Genomic DNA, 16,028 nt, shown 5'->3' with positions numbered 1-16,028 from the left:
AGTTGAAGTATCAAAAGAACATGCAGGTGGAAACATGGCACCAGAGTTTTGGAGAGATTGGCAGTAGAACTCTGAGTTAAGGAATTATGCTTCCATGAGGTGGGATTTTTAGGATCACATTTACTTCCTATATAGAAACCAAAAAAGATAGGTGGGGGATGAATGGGTACCTCAGGTTATTTAAAAATAAGTTAATGACAAGACAACTGCTTTAGGTTCAATAATTAACATTTTACAATCCTCCAGCTCTTGGAAAAGGAATCCAGAAAGCAACCCTCCTTATTTCTCTTGAGTATTCTTTGAAGATACATAAAATATTCTATCCAAGAACATTCTAACATCTTAATGCATACTCTTAGCTAAATTTTAAGCTAATCTGATTAGAAACATATTCATACTGAAACAATTACTTGCATTTTTTCTAACCTGTGATAAATGCTTTATTTTGAACTTTCTTTGAGATCCAAGAGCTTTTACTTTTAAACCAGAACACATGAAAGCTCTCAAGAAGGAAATACATAGGAGCATAGTCATACATTTGGCCATATAAAATGGTACTGTAAACAATATTCCTGTTACAAACTGCTGTTAGTATGTCTTTCTTCTCTTGCCCCTCCAATCCTTCAAATTAAAAATACATTTCACCCTTGAAAACCATTGGTGTTAGTGACACCAACCCCCTTCCCCCCCACAGCTGAAATCCACATATAACTTTACAGTCAGCCCTCTGTACGTGCGGTTCTGTACGTGTAGTACTGTAGTATGTATTTATTGGGGGAAAAAAATCCACGTATAAGTGGACCCATGCAGTTCAAAACTATTTTGTTCAAGGGTTAAATGTACTCGCATATTTTGTAAGGCTCTGCTTATACTGTTATAGGCCATGACTGGGTTAGGTATTCACTTTTAAAACCTCTCAAATGTTGAAATTTGGATAATCAGGAAAACTACTTCAAATGTTGCTGGTCAAGGTATATACACTGGCAACGTACATCTATAACTAAAAGGTGCCTTGAAGGATGCTTGGTCCTGTCCAAAATGTCCATGGGCATATTTGGTCCATGCCAAATGGTCTGGGACAAGATCAAATACCAAGGACCTTTTGGTGTGGACCAAACATCTGTTAACCAAAGAGTGTATTCACAGCTTTCACAAGCACTAAAAGGAGGCCTGAGGTTAAGGGAGAGACTGAAGGTCCAGTATTGATATTTAACTCTATGCTCTTTTCTTCTCTTTTAGTCCTGAGGACCCAATTGGACACACACACATAATTTAGTTGGTATTACTTACCTTATCCATAGTTTTTGTTTTTTCTTAATTTTTTAAATTGTAGGTCTAGAAATTCTATATTATAGGAGATATAGTTTATCAGTCTATTATTATTCTGTTCATATTCCTTTTACCCTCTAGTAATAATTCCTTTAATCCTTTCCCACAATTTTATTCAACTTTTTTTTTTTTTTTTTTTGGCGGTACGTGGGCCTCTCACTGTTGTGGCCTTTCCCGTTGTGGAGCACAGGCTCCGGACGCACAGGCTCAGCGGCCATGGCTCACGGGCCCAGCCGCTCTGCGGCACGTGGGATCCTCCTGGACCGGGGCACGAACCCGCGTCCCCTGCATCGGCAGGCGGACTCCCAACCACTGCGCCACCAGGGAAGCCCTTATTCAACTTTTATTTTTAACTATACACTCTATTTATGTCCTCTTTAAAATTTTTTAAATATAGAAATAATAATGTCCATTGAGAAAAACATAAGACAAGCTGAAGGAACATAATAAAAACTACCCACAATCCTACCATCAGCAGAAAAACTGTTACTATTTGGTAACATGTCTTGAATTCATATATACATTCCATGTATACAGTATAAGACAAATACGTATGTATTTATTTACTTTAAGATTCTGATTTCTTTTCCTTCTGTTTTTATCTTTGTATATTTGTTTTGTTTTAACCTTTATTCTGTTTATATCCTTTGGCTAGTGTCCTAGGCTTAACCAAAGTCTGAGTTTGGGGACTTTCACCTTCTTTGGCTGCACTTAAAAGAGTTTATCTTACATTTTTGCATATTTGACTTTAGTATTATAATAGTTTTCTCCTTGAAATTTCTGAATTTCTGTTTTGGTTCTTGAATTTCGTTGTTTTTGCTCATCTGTTTACTCTCCCTAAATTAAAACTTATTTTATCTTGTTGGTTAGTTGACGCATTTCACAGCATCATCTTTTAACTATATGTTTTCATTTATGTGACCTTCTGGAAAACGTAAAACCAAAAGGGCAGAAAACAGATTGGTGGCTGCCAGCAGCTGGGGATAAGGAGAAGGAACTGACTAAAAAGGAGCATACACAGCCCTTTTTGAGGTGATAGAAAGATTCTATGTCTTCATGTAAGCTATGCTAAAAAGGGTAAATTTTATTATTTGTAAATTACATCTCAGCATCAAACATATACATACAAACACACAAACACAATGACATAGGAAGCAGAACTGATATGACTTAACAGTGAATTATCATGATCAGGGGAGGAGGGCCAATGGTAACCTTCAGGTTTCTGGGGGTATGAAAAGGTATCCTGTTTATTTTGTAATGAAGGGACTTTTTTGATGTGCAGGAAAGCTGGCAAGGATACCTGTCCACATGTTATGCTATGTTAAAATGAATCTCTTAAAAGGTAGAATGAACTGTGGAAAGTGTTACTGAGGAAGGAAAACATACAAAAGGTTGGCGCAGGGCAGCCACATACATGGTCATGGTCCTACAGGAGAAGACCTCCAACCATACCAGCAGGTAGGCTCAAGCCCCAGCTTCAGGTGGGTCATCCAGTAGGTGAACATCCTGTGGATGCTAATATAAGCGCAATTCTTCAGAAGCTCCTCCAGGATCTTGCCAAAGAATCAGGACCCTACTGTGTACAGCCCATCTATTAGTTCAGTGTAAAGCACGGCCTTTCCAAGTGACCTTGAACCTCAGTCCCTGCACTATCCTCTTGTCCCTTTTCTCACAACCATCGGGGGCTCTGCTCCTTGCTCCAAGAAGGTGATCACATCTGGCTTAGAGATGGATATACTAGTGAGTTCAGGTACCTATAGTTCATCAACATTACATCTCTGCTTTACTGTCTCTCTTTGAAAGGTCCAGACATTCCCACTTATCTTGAGAAAAATCTAAAGAAAAATCTAAAGCCACATCCCTGAACTTTAAAAAATTAATCCAGGGTCAATCTTCCTTAGTGTTCTTCCCTAGGAAAAACACAGAGTCCAGAGAAGCACAGCTGTACTTTGACTTTTAGGTATGCAACAACTCTAACTTAATCCACAAGATACTTCTTTTGCAGAGGGGTAGAATGCATGAAGCCCAACAAATCCATGAACACAGTAAGTGGCCCCAGAACCACTGCACTGTTTTTAACCTTACTTTTTAAAAACTCCCTGTTCTATCTAGTATAAAATGGTGAAGAAGAATTCCTTGTTCTCTCTACTATAAAATGCCAAACAGGGGGATTTAGATGGCATGTCCACAGCAACAATCTTTGTAGAAAAAAGCCTCACGATAAACCAAAAATGGAGGCTTTTTTCCATTTTGCACCTGCCTGCAAACTTCCCTTAACAGAGGAACGCTGATTTTCATAAACAGCTAAATCCGTGCAACTCAACAGAACCACAATCTAAACTGTTTTCCTCAGACAACAATGATTCTATTTCAACAAATCAGTACTCTATGGTAGCCACTAGCCGTATGTGGTACTCGAAAAATGTGTCTTGTCTGAATTGAGGTGTGCCGTAAGTTAATATTAAACTTTGCCTTTTGAAGACTTAGTATGAAAAAATAACTCATTCATAATTTTTAAACACTGATTACATGTTGAAATAATATTTGAATATACTGTGCTAAATAAAATATATTATTAAAATTAATTTTACCTGTTTCCTTTTAATTTTTAAATGTGGCCACTGGAAGATTTAAGTCTTTACAATACAAAGGCAAGTCTAATCTTCTTCATGACTTTACTTATAGAAGACTTAACTAATCAACTATTGAATACAATAAAAATCGCCTTTTTATAAATTTAAGTTCAGTTGTTTCAAGAACCATTTTCTAATGCAAGCAAATATTATATATTAATATAGATTCACTTGGATAAAAGAAATTAAAAAGAACACTATATTCATGCACTGCTGGACCATATTTAATCACTCTCAAAAGATAGATCACCTCTTTCATTAGGCTTGTAAATATGACACAGTAAACAAAGCATATTTTCTCAAAGACCTTATGTCAGAATTTCACACCCTAGTTAAAAGATACATGACCACCTAAGGCACAAGCACAAGGTATTCGGCAGAATTAAAAAAGCCATATGCACAGCAAACAAACTCCTAACGTATTACCTGATAGATATCTGATAAACTGCTGCTCCCAGAGTCACTGGCAATGCTACAACCAGACTGACTAGAAGACACATGAGTCACCTGTGGATGAGGGTTGTCTGCAATGTGCATCTTGGTAAGATCGGCTGGAAGCTGAAAAAGAAAAATAATTTAAGATAATCTAAATATCAAGCATTACCTTTAAAGAGTTCTTGACACACTGTAACTTCTGCAACAACATTTTGTTTTATGTATATTTCTGTGCAACCTAATTTCTCATCTAAATTCTCCATTCTTGGGAAAAATCTTAGAAAGTGATAAGAACCAAATCAGCATTCTGACTGTTAGGCAAGCCAACAGTGGAAGCCCACTTAGCAGTTTTCAAAAGACATTACCATGAGTAATCGTATTTCAGAGGAAAAAACTGGCCTTTCCTCAAATAAAAATATCAGCTGTTGCTACCGTAAAAGGTAGGAATGCTCGCTCGCTCGCTCGCTCCCTCCCTCCCTCTCTCTCTCTCACACATACACACATACACACACACACCTCACTAACACAAAATGGTTGCTAATTCCAGAATAAAACAGCAAAATCTTGGATTAAAGTACAGCATCTGGCACCAGGACTTAAGAAAAGTAACAGGTGACTGCATTCAATATTCCAAAAATTTAGTAAGCCTCTTTTCATTTAATATTGTATTAGCTTATAGTTGGCCCCTAAAAAAATTTGTTAGTAATCATAATTATTTAATGAATGTCTATGCTAGGTATAGGAATACAAGAGATGCAGAAGGAAATGATTCCACCACCTCATCTTTAATATGGTCAGCGATACAAGTTGTACAATATAATTCGCACCATAAAACTTTAAAAAATTTTACAAAATAAATGCTACAGGAGTTGAGACAAGATACAAACCACTGTGCTCCAAAGCGGTGAGAGAAAATTTTACAAAGGCAATATGATGATGTATTTTCCAAATAATTTCTCTGCAATTAGCTATTCAGGACTACTGAGAGAAATCTATTTACTTTTTAGAGCAGGGTTTCACATTACTTTATTACAGGAAAATGTTAAAGAAACACATGCATTAACAGTGGAAACTAAATATACTCTAAAGGAGAAAACATCCAAGCCTGAATTATATTATCTCAAGAGGAAGTCATGGTAATTATAAAAATTTACCTGAAAAAAACTACATAACAAACTTCCCCTGCTGGGATAGGTAATTCAGATGAATCCTGTAACTCAGATATACAGAAAAACAGTAACACACACAATCTGATCCTTGAAGGTGCTTTTCTCTTAAGAGTATTTTCTGATTCCTAAAGAGGAGGCAAACAGGTTGAGAAGCACTTCTGACAGCCCCTGGTTAGAGAGACAAAAGTTATATTCGAAGGCCTAGCATGGAAGGGCCATACTTTGGATTTGGACCCTGGAAAGTACATTATACCCTTGTAAATAAGTGTGATCCAAAAGTAAACTGATGCTCATTTTAGAATCATCTCAATCCCTGATTTTGGATTAAAGTTATACAGGATTACTAATGCTTCCAGTCAGCTACTGAAAGCAAACACAAAACTTCACCAAAGAAAAAAAAACAAATCATCCTAGGCCTCAAAATACTAAAAACAAATTCCATACACAATATCCATTGCTCAAATAAAACCAGGCACATTAGGAGACAAGATGGCATTCATGAAAACTAAGGGAAATAATAAACTCTAGAAACCAGTGAAGAAAAACTTCCAAAAAATGGAGTTATCAGATACAGATTCTAAAATAACTGTATTTAATATATACCAGTGGTTGGAAAACATTTTCCTCAGAGGACCAAAGAGTACACACTTTAGGCTTTTGCAAGCCATATACAATCTCTGTGGTATTACTTTTTTTTCTTTGAAAATTTTTTTAAACAACCTTTTAAAAATGTAAAAATCATTCTTAGCTCACAGGTCATATAGCTCACAGGCCATATTTGGTCCAGTTTATCGATCATGACATACACAGAGAAAGACAACACTAAGAATTTTAGCAAAAAAACAGGATAGAAAGCCCAGGAGGCAAGAATATACAATGGAGAAAAGACAGCCCCTTCAATAATAGGTGCTGGGAAAACTGGACAGCTACATGTAGAAGAATGAAATTAGAACACTCCCTAACACCATACACAAAAATAAACTCAAAATGGATTAAAGACCTAAATGTAAGGCCAGACACTATACAACTCTTAGAGGAAAAAACATAGGAAGAACACTCTTTGACATAAATAACAGCAAGATCTTTTTTGACCTACCTCCTACAGAAAAGGAAATAAAACCAAAATAAACAAATGGGACCTAATGAAACGTAAAAGCTTTTGCACAGCAAAGGAAACCATAAACAAGATGAAAAGACAACCCTCAGAATTGGAGAAAATATTTGCAAGCAAAACAACTGACAAAGGATTAATCTCCAAAATATACAAGCAGCTCATGCAGCTCAATATAAAAAAAACAAACAACCCAATCCAAAAATGGGCAGAAGATCTAAATAGACATTTCTCCAAAGAAGATATACAGATTGCCAACAAACACATGAAAGAATGCTCAACATCACTAATCGTTAGAGAAATGTAAATCAAAACTACAATGAGGTATCACCTCACACCAGGCAGAATGGCTATCATCAAAAAAATCTACAAACAATAAATGCTGCAGAGGGTGTGGAGAAATGGGAACCCTCTTGCACTGTTGATGGGAATGTAAATTGATACAGTCACTATGGAGAACAGTATGGAGGGTTCCCTAAAAAACTAAAAATAGAACTACCTTATGACACACCAATCCCACTATTGGGCATATACCCTGAGAAAACCATAATTCAAACAGTCATGTACCACAATGTTCACTGCAGCACTATTTACAATAGCCAGGACATGGAAGCAACCTAAGTGTCCATCAACAGACAGATGGATAAAGAAGATGTGGCACATATATACAATGGAATATTACTCAGCCATAAAAAGAAACAAAATTGAGTTATTTGTAGTGAGGTGGTTGGACCTAGAGTCTGTCATACAGAGTGAAGTAAGTCAGAAAAAGAAAAACAAATACTGTATGTTAACACATATATATGGAATTAAAAAAAAAAAGAAAATGGTTCTGAAGAACCTAGGGGCAGGACAGGAATAAAGATGCAGACGTAGAGAATGGACTTGAGGACACGGGGAGGGGGAAGGGTATGCTTGGACGAAGTGAGAGAGTGGCATGGACATATATACACTACCAACTGTAAAACAGATAGCTAGTGGGAAGCAGCTGCATAGCACAGGGAGATCAGCTAGGTGCTTTTTGACCACCTAGAGGGGTGGGATAGGGAGGGTGGGAGGGAGATGCAACAGGGAGGAGATATGGGGATATATGTATATGTATAGTTGATTCACTTTTGTTATAAAGCAGAAACTAACACACCATTGTAAAACAATTATACTCCAATAAAGGTGTTAAAAATAAATAAATAAAAAATTTTAAAAATAGAAAGTCAACAGATGGATTCAGTAACAAATTTGACAGAGCTAAGAAAAAACAGAAAAATAAACATTGGTCTGAAACTATATCTAGAATGAAGCATGGAGAGTAAAAAGAATGAAGCTAGGAGAGAAGGGCCAAGAGCCAAAGGATATACAGTGAGAAGGTAACATCTGAATAACCAGAGTCATAGAAACAGAAGAGTACTTAAGGCATAGAAATGACGGCTAAGCATTTTTCAAAGTTAACAAAGGTACTCACAGACCAAGTAGCTTTAAGAATTACAGGCAAGATAAATAAAAGCCAACCCATACCTGTGCACACCAGGGTAGAAGTGTTAGGGAAAGAAACAAAGAGAAGAGTCTTAAGAGCAGTCTGGAAAAAAAGAGATTGCTTTGACAAGAGCAAAATTAAACTGATGGCTGACTTCTCAACTTGGAAGCCAGAAGACAATGGAGTGTTATCTCTAAGAGCCAGAATTCTACACCCAGTAAAAACAGTCCTCAAAACGGGCAAAACAGTCATTTTCAGAGAAACAAAAATGAAGAGAAATACTCCCACGGCAGATCTACAGTGAAGAAAATCCACTGGGAGACAGAAAATGATTCCAAATGAAAGCTTCTAGATGAAGGAAAACCAATGAAAATCGGAAATGTGTGAGTAAATCAACATGAATATTGACTATATAAAATAGTAACACAAACCATAAGAAAGCTTATGTAGTTATATTAATGTCAGATGAAGTAGACTTTGAGACAAAAGCATTAATAGATGCAAAAGGGGACATTTCATAATGATAAAAAGTTCAACACTAAATAGATTTGCACCTAGTTACACAGCCTCAAACTGTATTAGGTAAAAAAAATGAAAACAATAAAAGAAGAACTAGATGAATCTACAATTACGCCACGAAACTTTTACCACCCATCTCTCAGGGACAGAATAAGCAAATAAAAACAAGTAGATACAGAAGATACGAACATAATTAACAAATCTGACCTGAAGTGTATATATCCACACACAGAACACTGCAATCAACAACTATAGAATACATTTTTGGGCTTCTCTGGTGGCACAGTGGTCGAGAATCTGCCTGCCAATGCAGGGGGTTCAATCCCTGGTCCGGGAAGATCCCATATGCCGTGGAGCAACTAAGTCCGTGCATCACAACTACTGAGCCTGTGCTCTACAGCCCGTGAACCACAACTACCAAGACTGTGTGCTGCAACTACTGAAGCCTGCGCGCCTAGAGCCTGTGCTCCACAACGAGAGAAGCCACCGCAATGAGGAGCCTGCACACCTCAACAAAGAGTAGCCCCCGCTCGCCAAAACTAGAGAAAGCCCAGCAACGAAGACGCGCAGCAACGAAGACCCAACACAGCCAAAAATAAATAAATAAATTTATTTAAAAAAACCATAGAATACATAATTTTAGGGTATATACATAAACATTTATAAACACTGATAGTAAGGCAGCCCTCGACAAAATTCAAAAGGTTAAAATTACACAGAGAATATCCTATGATTCCAGTGCAAATAAGGTAGAAATAAGTAATAAAAAGATAACTAGAAAACTATTATGTATTTGGGAAGTTATAAAACAAACCTCTAAATAGCCCACAGGTCAATGAAGTCACATTGGAAATTAGAAAATATTTAAACAGAATAAAAATTAAAATGCTATATATCAAAACCTGTGGAATAAGCTAAAGCCATGCTTAGAGGCCATTTTATAGCTCTATTATGAGTACTAAAAAAGGAAGCAGAAAATCAAAGAGCTACCAATAACTGGTTTCAATAATACAGAAGATAGAGGAGTATGTTCCAGCTCAAAGACGTTCCTCTTACTTAGTGTCTACTGTTTAGATACAAAGAAAAAAATCTCACCTAGTAATGAAGTAGACAGAAAGGGAAAGACTGAATATAATTTTAAAATGACAAATGTCTGGTTGGGGTGTTGGGATGAGGAAGATATTTTATATTCCAAGATTCCTACAGAGGTAAGACCAAGGAAAAGGAGATCAACCATAAAAGTAACACAGTGAACCAAAGCCACAAGAGCATATCTATAAACTGGTTTGGTAATGATACTTACAACATACTGAGTAATCATCATCCTTACTAGACCCTAAATGGCAAGCATTATTATTATCATCCCTACCTTACTGATGAGGAACTGAGGCAATTAGACCAAGCAACTTGCCCTAGACCTCACACTCACGTAAGCAGTGGAGTTGAAATTCAAACCCAGGTTCACCTGATTTCAGTACTCTGCTATACTCTACTTTATGCCAGGAACTCTGCTAGAAAAGATGAAAACAGATGGGTCCTACCATCAAGGAGCTCAGTCTAATAGTGGAGAGAACACAAAGAGTTATAAGCATATAGATCTGCTTTCTAAGTCATGAAGAAAACTTAGATCTTCATATAGGAATCCTCTCAACCTAGCTATCTGATGGGAATAATGATGATGATGATTGAAACTAACAACTGAGTGCTCACTATATTTACCAAATAGGTATACTACAGCAAATATATCCTTCTACATGCTTTTTATATAGATTATCTAATTTGAGTAAGGGCTACTACAAATTCAAGAATAGTGAGTAAAATAAGAATGATAAATGTAATGAAGGCTGTAGTAGGACTAATGCTTATTAGGGCTAGGGTTGCTCCTCTAATTAAATGAATTAATAGGTAGATGTTATTATTTTACCCGATTTACAGATTAGGAAACCAACACCCAGAGAAGTTGTAAAGGTTGCCCATGGTCACATAGCTAGGAAGCAGGGGTATTGAAATCTGAAACCTAGGCTGCCTGACTATAAATCTGTTGTTCTTTCCTACGAAGTTGTTTCCTGATATTAAGTTGGGAATTCATAACACCCGGTACCTACTATTTTGTTTAAAACAAAGAAAACATAAAGGAAAAGGTTTTCTTCCAATAGGAATTCTTAATTTCTTAAAACTTCTCCACTGTCTTTCAGCTCATCTGCCCTTTTTCCTTTCCTGACCCCAGCCAGGATTTAATAGCTGACTTTTCATCAGCAACCTCAATTCACTTACCCCATCATCTTCCAGCCTACCAGGTCTGGCAAAATTCCCTATTTTCCAAACCCATTTCCTATACCTGAACTTCTGAGCTCTGTTGGAGTTCACCTATCCATGAAGACTAGTGTCAAAGTTTTATTTGGAGGCTGGGAAGGCTAATGGCTTAAATACAGACACAGATTATGAAAGTGCATAGTTTCCTGAAGACTATCTATACATGTAAAGGGAAAGAGATGTATTAAGAAGAGGTAGAATGTAATAAAAAATGTTAAGCTAGGTATTTAGAAATTGATTCCTGCAATAGAGAACTACTGTAGGTTTCTGAGAAGGGCAGTGACACAAGATCAACACTGTATGTCTCACACAGGCTTAACCCAGCAAAGTGTATATTTCGCCGACTCGAAGTACCCTATAGGTCCAGGCAACTCTTTGGGGCAACTGTTTCACATGCAGAGACTCAGATATCCAGGCTGCTTTGGTCTCTTGGCTCTGCCATCTTAACATGGGGCCACTTAAGTAATAGCAGCAGGAGAAAAAACGGCTGGAAGAGATTGCTAAACATTGCCAGCAATCACAGAAATAAAAATTAATACAAATAACTTTTTTCCCCATCAGACTGGCAAAAAGATAATTTCATAATACAAAATATGGGCAAGGCAATGGAGGAAAACAATACTTTTATAAATTGCTAAAGGGAGTTATGAACTGATACAGCTACTCTGGACAGTGATTTGGGGAGTAGCCACTCTGAGGGAGCAAATGTAAGATTTATTACATTTAAAATATATAAACCTTATGACTCAACAACTCCTCTTTGGGCACCTACCCTAAAGAAGCATACAGGTGTACAAGGGGGAATGTACAAGGACATTCATTATAATGTTTGTAATAGTTTAAAAGATAAACAAGTATCGCAGGGAGAACAGCTAAATTGTTATATAGCTCATTATGGAATACAATGCAACAGTTCAAGGTATAAAACAGATCTGTATGTTCAAACCTGGATAGTTCTCTCAGATTTACTGATTGAAAAACCAAGTTTCGTGATAAATGTGAAAGATGTGACTCATTTTTTAAAAAAACATAAAAATAATACCACGTATTTTCTGGGTATATACTTATCTAGGTTTGGGGGAAAAAACTTGGAGGAACATACACTAGATAACCAACAGTATCACTCTATAGTGAACGTGAAAGATCGGGGCTGGTGGTCCAAAAGGAATTTTAACTTTATTTGCAATATCTAGCTGAGATGTTATACTTCCATATGGAGAAAGAATTCCCCTATTACTTCTAAAAATAAACTATTTGAAAAATTTCAGAACTGAAAACAAATATATACACATGTATGTGAGGGTAATTTTCTTCCTTCCCATTTAAAAGTGTCCACAAACACTGGAATGTACTGACATTCTGTACCTCTTAGCAACTAGGGGTTGCTATACACACAGTATACTTTCTGACTTTTTATAATGTTGAAAATATTAAGATCCAAAGATGAGTTTTATTAGAATGCCTTGTGAGAACATGACAAATACTGATACACTTGATTTAAACTAGAGCCAACAATGAACATTTACCTCATAAGCACTGGAAACAGAGTAGAAACTGATATAAAATTAGATTAACAACAAAAACTCCCAACATAAGGAAGCTGAGAAATGAATGGGAAGTGAAAAAGGAGTGCGTTTTCACTTCACTCCTTTGAATGCAGCACTCACACTCTTTATATTCCCATTGTATATTATATACATAAACATAAATATATTGTTATATAATTTATATTTCACCTTTACTACCTAATGAAAGCCTACCATAGTGATGCCTACCCCACATACAACACCTGCTCATTAAGAACAACTGAGTGGGGGACTTGCCTGGTGGCACAGTGGTTAAGAATCTGCCTGCCAATGCAGGGGACACGGGTTCCAGCCCTGGTCCAGGAAGATCGCACATGCCGTGAAGTAACTAAGCCCACGTGCCACAACTACTAAGCCTGAGCTCTAAAGCCCGCTAGCCACATCTACTGAGCCTGTGTGCCACAAATACTGAAGCCCGTGCGCCTAGATTCTGTGCTCCACAACAAGAGAAGCCATCACCATGAGAAGCCCGCGCACCACAATGAAGAGTAGCCCCGCTCGCTGCACTAGAGAAAGCCCATGCACAGCAGCAAAGACCCAACGTAGCTAAAAATAAATAAAATAAATTTATTCAAAAAAAAAAAAAGAAAAACTGAGTGAATATTTGACTTCTGAACACTGTCACTCAGAGGGATTCCACGGATATCTGAACAGATGAAGTCTTAGCACGATACATTCAGTATTTCAGGGTGAGTAGCATTTCCTGAACTGTATATGCTGGAATACTGTTTCAGAAGACAAAACTCGTGGATATATTGGGGGGAGGGGGTTGATGGCTGAATAAATTAGCAAATAATGCTATAACATATGCCCCTTTAACTCTTTACAACAAGCATAAGCATATTTATGGAGGGTCCAAGAAGTCCCACAAAAAAGAAATCTGTTTCACCCAGCATTTTCAAAACTTCTTTTTCCCCCAATATTCTTATTAACACCCTGTCAATGTAAGAAATAATGCTTTGGGACAATCCCATCCATCTATCCAAGAAACATTTATAGGACAATTAGTTTGGGGGGGAGCAGTGGCAGAGATCTCCTTCAATCTAAATTGGCATGAATGCAGGCATGTATAGCATAAGTGTAATATTACACAAATGTTCAAGATTCTAATTCATATTTAAAAACTGAGTCTTCAAGAATAACCTGCCAAAACTAAGAATGATAGTAGGGAAATTTATCCTTTAATAAGTTTGCTATCTGAAACTTTTTGCCCCTTATAATTCATACCCAAGCATTATTTCATTTAAATGAAGGTTATTCAAAGGGCTCTAAAGTATGAAATAATATCTATTATTAACCCTAAAAATAATGTTTAAAAACTACACAATTCCCCGACAGAACAACATTCCTCAAAGTTCACTATTAAATTCCAAACTGCATTGTTAGAACTTTCTTTTTAAAGCGTAGCTACCTGATACAGAGGAACTGTGCCTATCCAGAAGTCACTTATCCATTAACCTTAAAACTATCAAAGAATAAAGATGATTCTTGGGCACATTACATAGTCTGTAAGTTCCTGTATGCTACTCACAGTAAGACATTTCAGAAACACATACTCATTAACTATATATAGAAATAAATTTCTAACAAGCTTGGTGGTCTAATTTCCCAGTTACTCAATAAAGAGCACTTAGTGTATACCTGGTGCTAGTCATAACAGTGATAGATATCATGGGTTTGGGGAGATTTTAAAAAACAATTAAATAATTCAAAAAGATACATGTACCACAATGTTCATTGCAGCACTACTTACAGTAACCAGGACACGGAAGCAACCTAAATGTCCATCAACAGATGAATGGATAAAGAAGATGTGGCACATATATACAACGGAATATTAGCCAGAAAAAGAAACGAAATTGAGTTATTTGTAGTGAGGTGGATGGACCTAGAGTCTGTCATACAGAGTAAAGTAAGAAAGAGAAAAACAAATACCGTATGCTAACGCACATATATGGAATCTACAAACCGTGCTGATGAAGCTAGTGGCAGGGCAGGAATAAAGACGCAGACGTAGAGAATGGGCTCGAGGACGCGGAGGGGTAAGGGGAAGCTGGGATAAAGTGAGAGTGTAGCAGTGACATATGTACACTACCAAATGTAAAACGATGGGAAGTGGGAAGCTGCTGCATAGCACAGGGAGATCAGCTTGATGCTTTGTGATGACCTAGAAGGGTGGGATAGGGAGGGAGGGAGGGATGCTCAAGAGGGAGGGCATATGGGGATATATGTATACATATAACTGATTCACTTGGTTGTACAGCAGAAACTAACACCACATTATAAAGCAATTATACTCCAATAAAGATATTTAAAAAATTAGAATAAGTAACAAATAAAATAACAAATGCAACTTAGAAAGATCTCATTCTCATTAGGGGTAGAGAGCAGACTAAATGTACTGAAGAGTCCTGACAAAGACCCAGAATCACAATGTCCAATGTGGTAGCCCTAAGTCACACATGGCTACTGAGCACTTGAAGTGTGGCTAGTCAAATTGAGACATGCTGTAAGTATACAATGCAAATTTGAATTCAGTAAAAACAAACAAAAAAAGGAAATATCTCACTAATAATTACTCTATTTTTATTACATATTTTAAAAACTCTACTGGATGTATTATTACATTAAATTCACCTTATAAAGTGCTTTTTAAAAAATAAGGCTACCAGAAGGTTTAAAATTACATATGTAATTCACATTTTATTTCTGTTGAACAATATTAGGCCAGAGACTTGAATGAGCATGATGCATTCAGGAAACAGTAAGCAAACCAGTGTAGCTCAGGTAGAGATGTATACTACAGGAAGACACAAGAGATGAAGGGCCAGACATAGCATTTTGGGATGCTTAGATTCCCTGTCTTAGAAAAGACCTACTAAAGAGTTTTAAGCAAGAAAATGACTATGAGAATATACCTTTAGAACACATTACTCTGGAAGCATAGAAGATGAAATGGAAGAAAATCATACATATGGGAGACAGGAAACATTCGTCAAGGCACAAGAAGATAGAGGCCTTATGAAATTAAAAGCAAGCCACCAGAATTATAAAGTACTTTCTAGGGCTAGACAGAGTGTCATATCAAAGAAGTGTCAGCTGACAGTGAGAGAGAGGGTTAAAAATAGATCCTAAGGCTCCCAAAGCAGTCTGGAGCCTGTTTAATGGAAACAGTCTAAATTTCCCAAAAGCCCTAAAGGAAACAGCTATAACTAATCATAGCAGCCTTGCATATATACAGCAGCACTGTGCCTGAGGCATGTGAAATTGCATTCCTAACTCATTATTTTTCCTGAAAGATGAGGATGGGGGGGGGGCACTGTTAAATAACTCAATAAATATTAGAGTTTTTTTTTTTTAACTCTAAGACACATGTTTCTCCCCACTTTTTAACATTTTTAAAACCACAGAGCAGTGTTCAATCAATATTTGCACTTAACAGTGGGTTTGTTAAAAGTG

At 36.8% G+C, this 16,028-nt stretch overlaps 1 protein-coding gene across 10 annotated transcripts in view; it reads right to left on the bottom strand.

Moving 5' to 3' along the window:
• Positions 1-16,028, bottom strand: part of RAPGEF6 (Rap guanine nucleotide exchange factor 6) — a 220,023-nt gene that overhangs the window by 93,955 nt on the left and 110,040 nt on the right. For all 10 annotated transcript variants that reach the window (XM_033405852.2, XM_033405853.2, XM_004279880.4 and 7 more), the window contains one exon: positions 4,392-4,523. In XM_033405852.2, coding sequence (XP_033261743.1) covers positions 4,392-4,523 — 132 coding nt within the window. The remainder of the gene's footprint in view (positions 1-4,391; positions 4,524-16,028) is intronic.

This window comes from Orcinus orca, chromosome 3, assembly GCF_937001465.1.
Source record: "Orcinus orca chromosome 3, mOrcOrc1.1, whole genome shotgun sequence".
Classification (NCBI taxonomy): domain Eukaryota; kingdom Metazoa; phylum Chordata; class Mammalia; order Artiodactyla; family Delphinidae; genus Orcinus; species Orcinus orca.
Note: the sequence above shows the minus strand (reverse complement) of the source record. Positions and strands in the feature narration are given on the sequence as shown.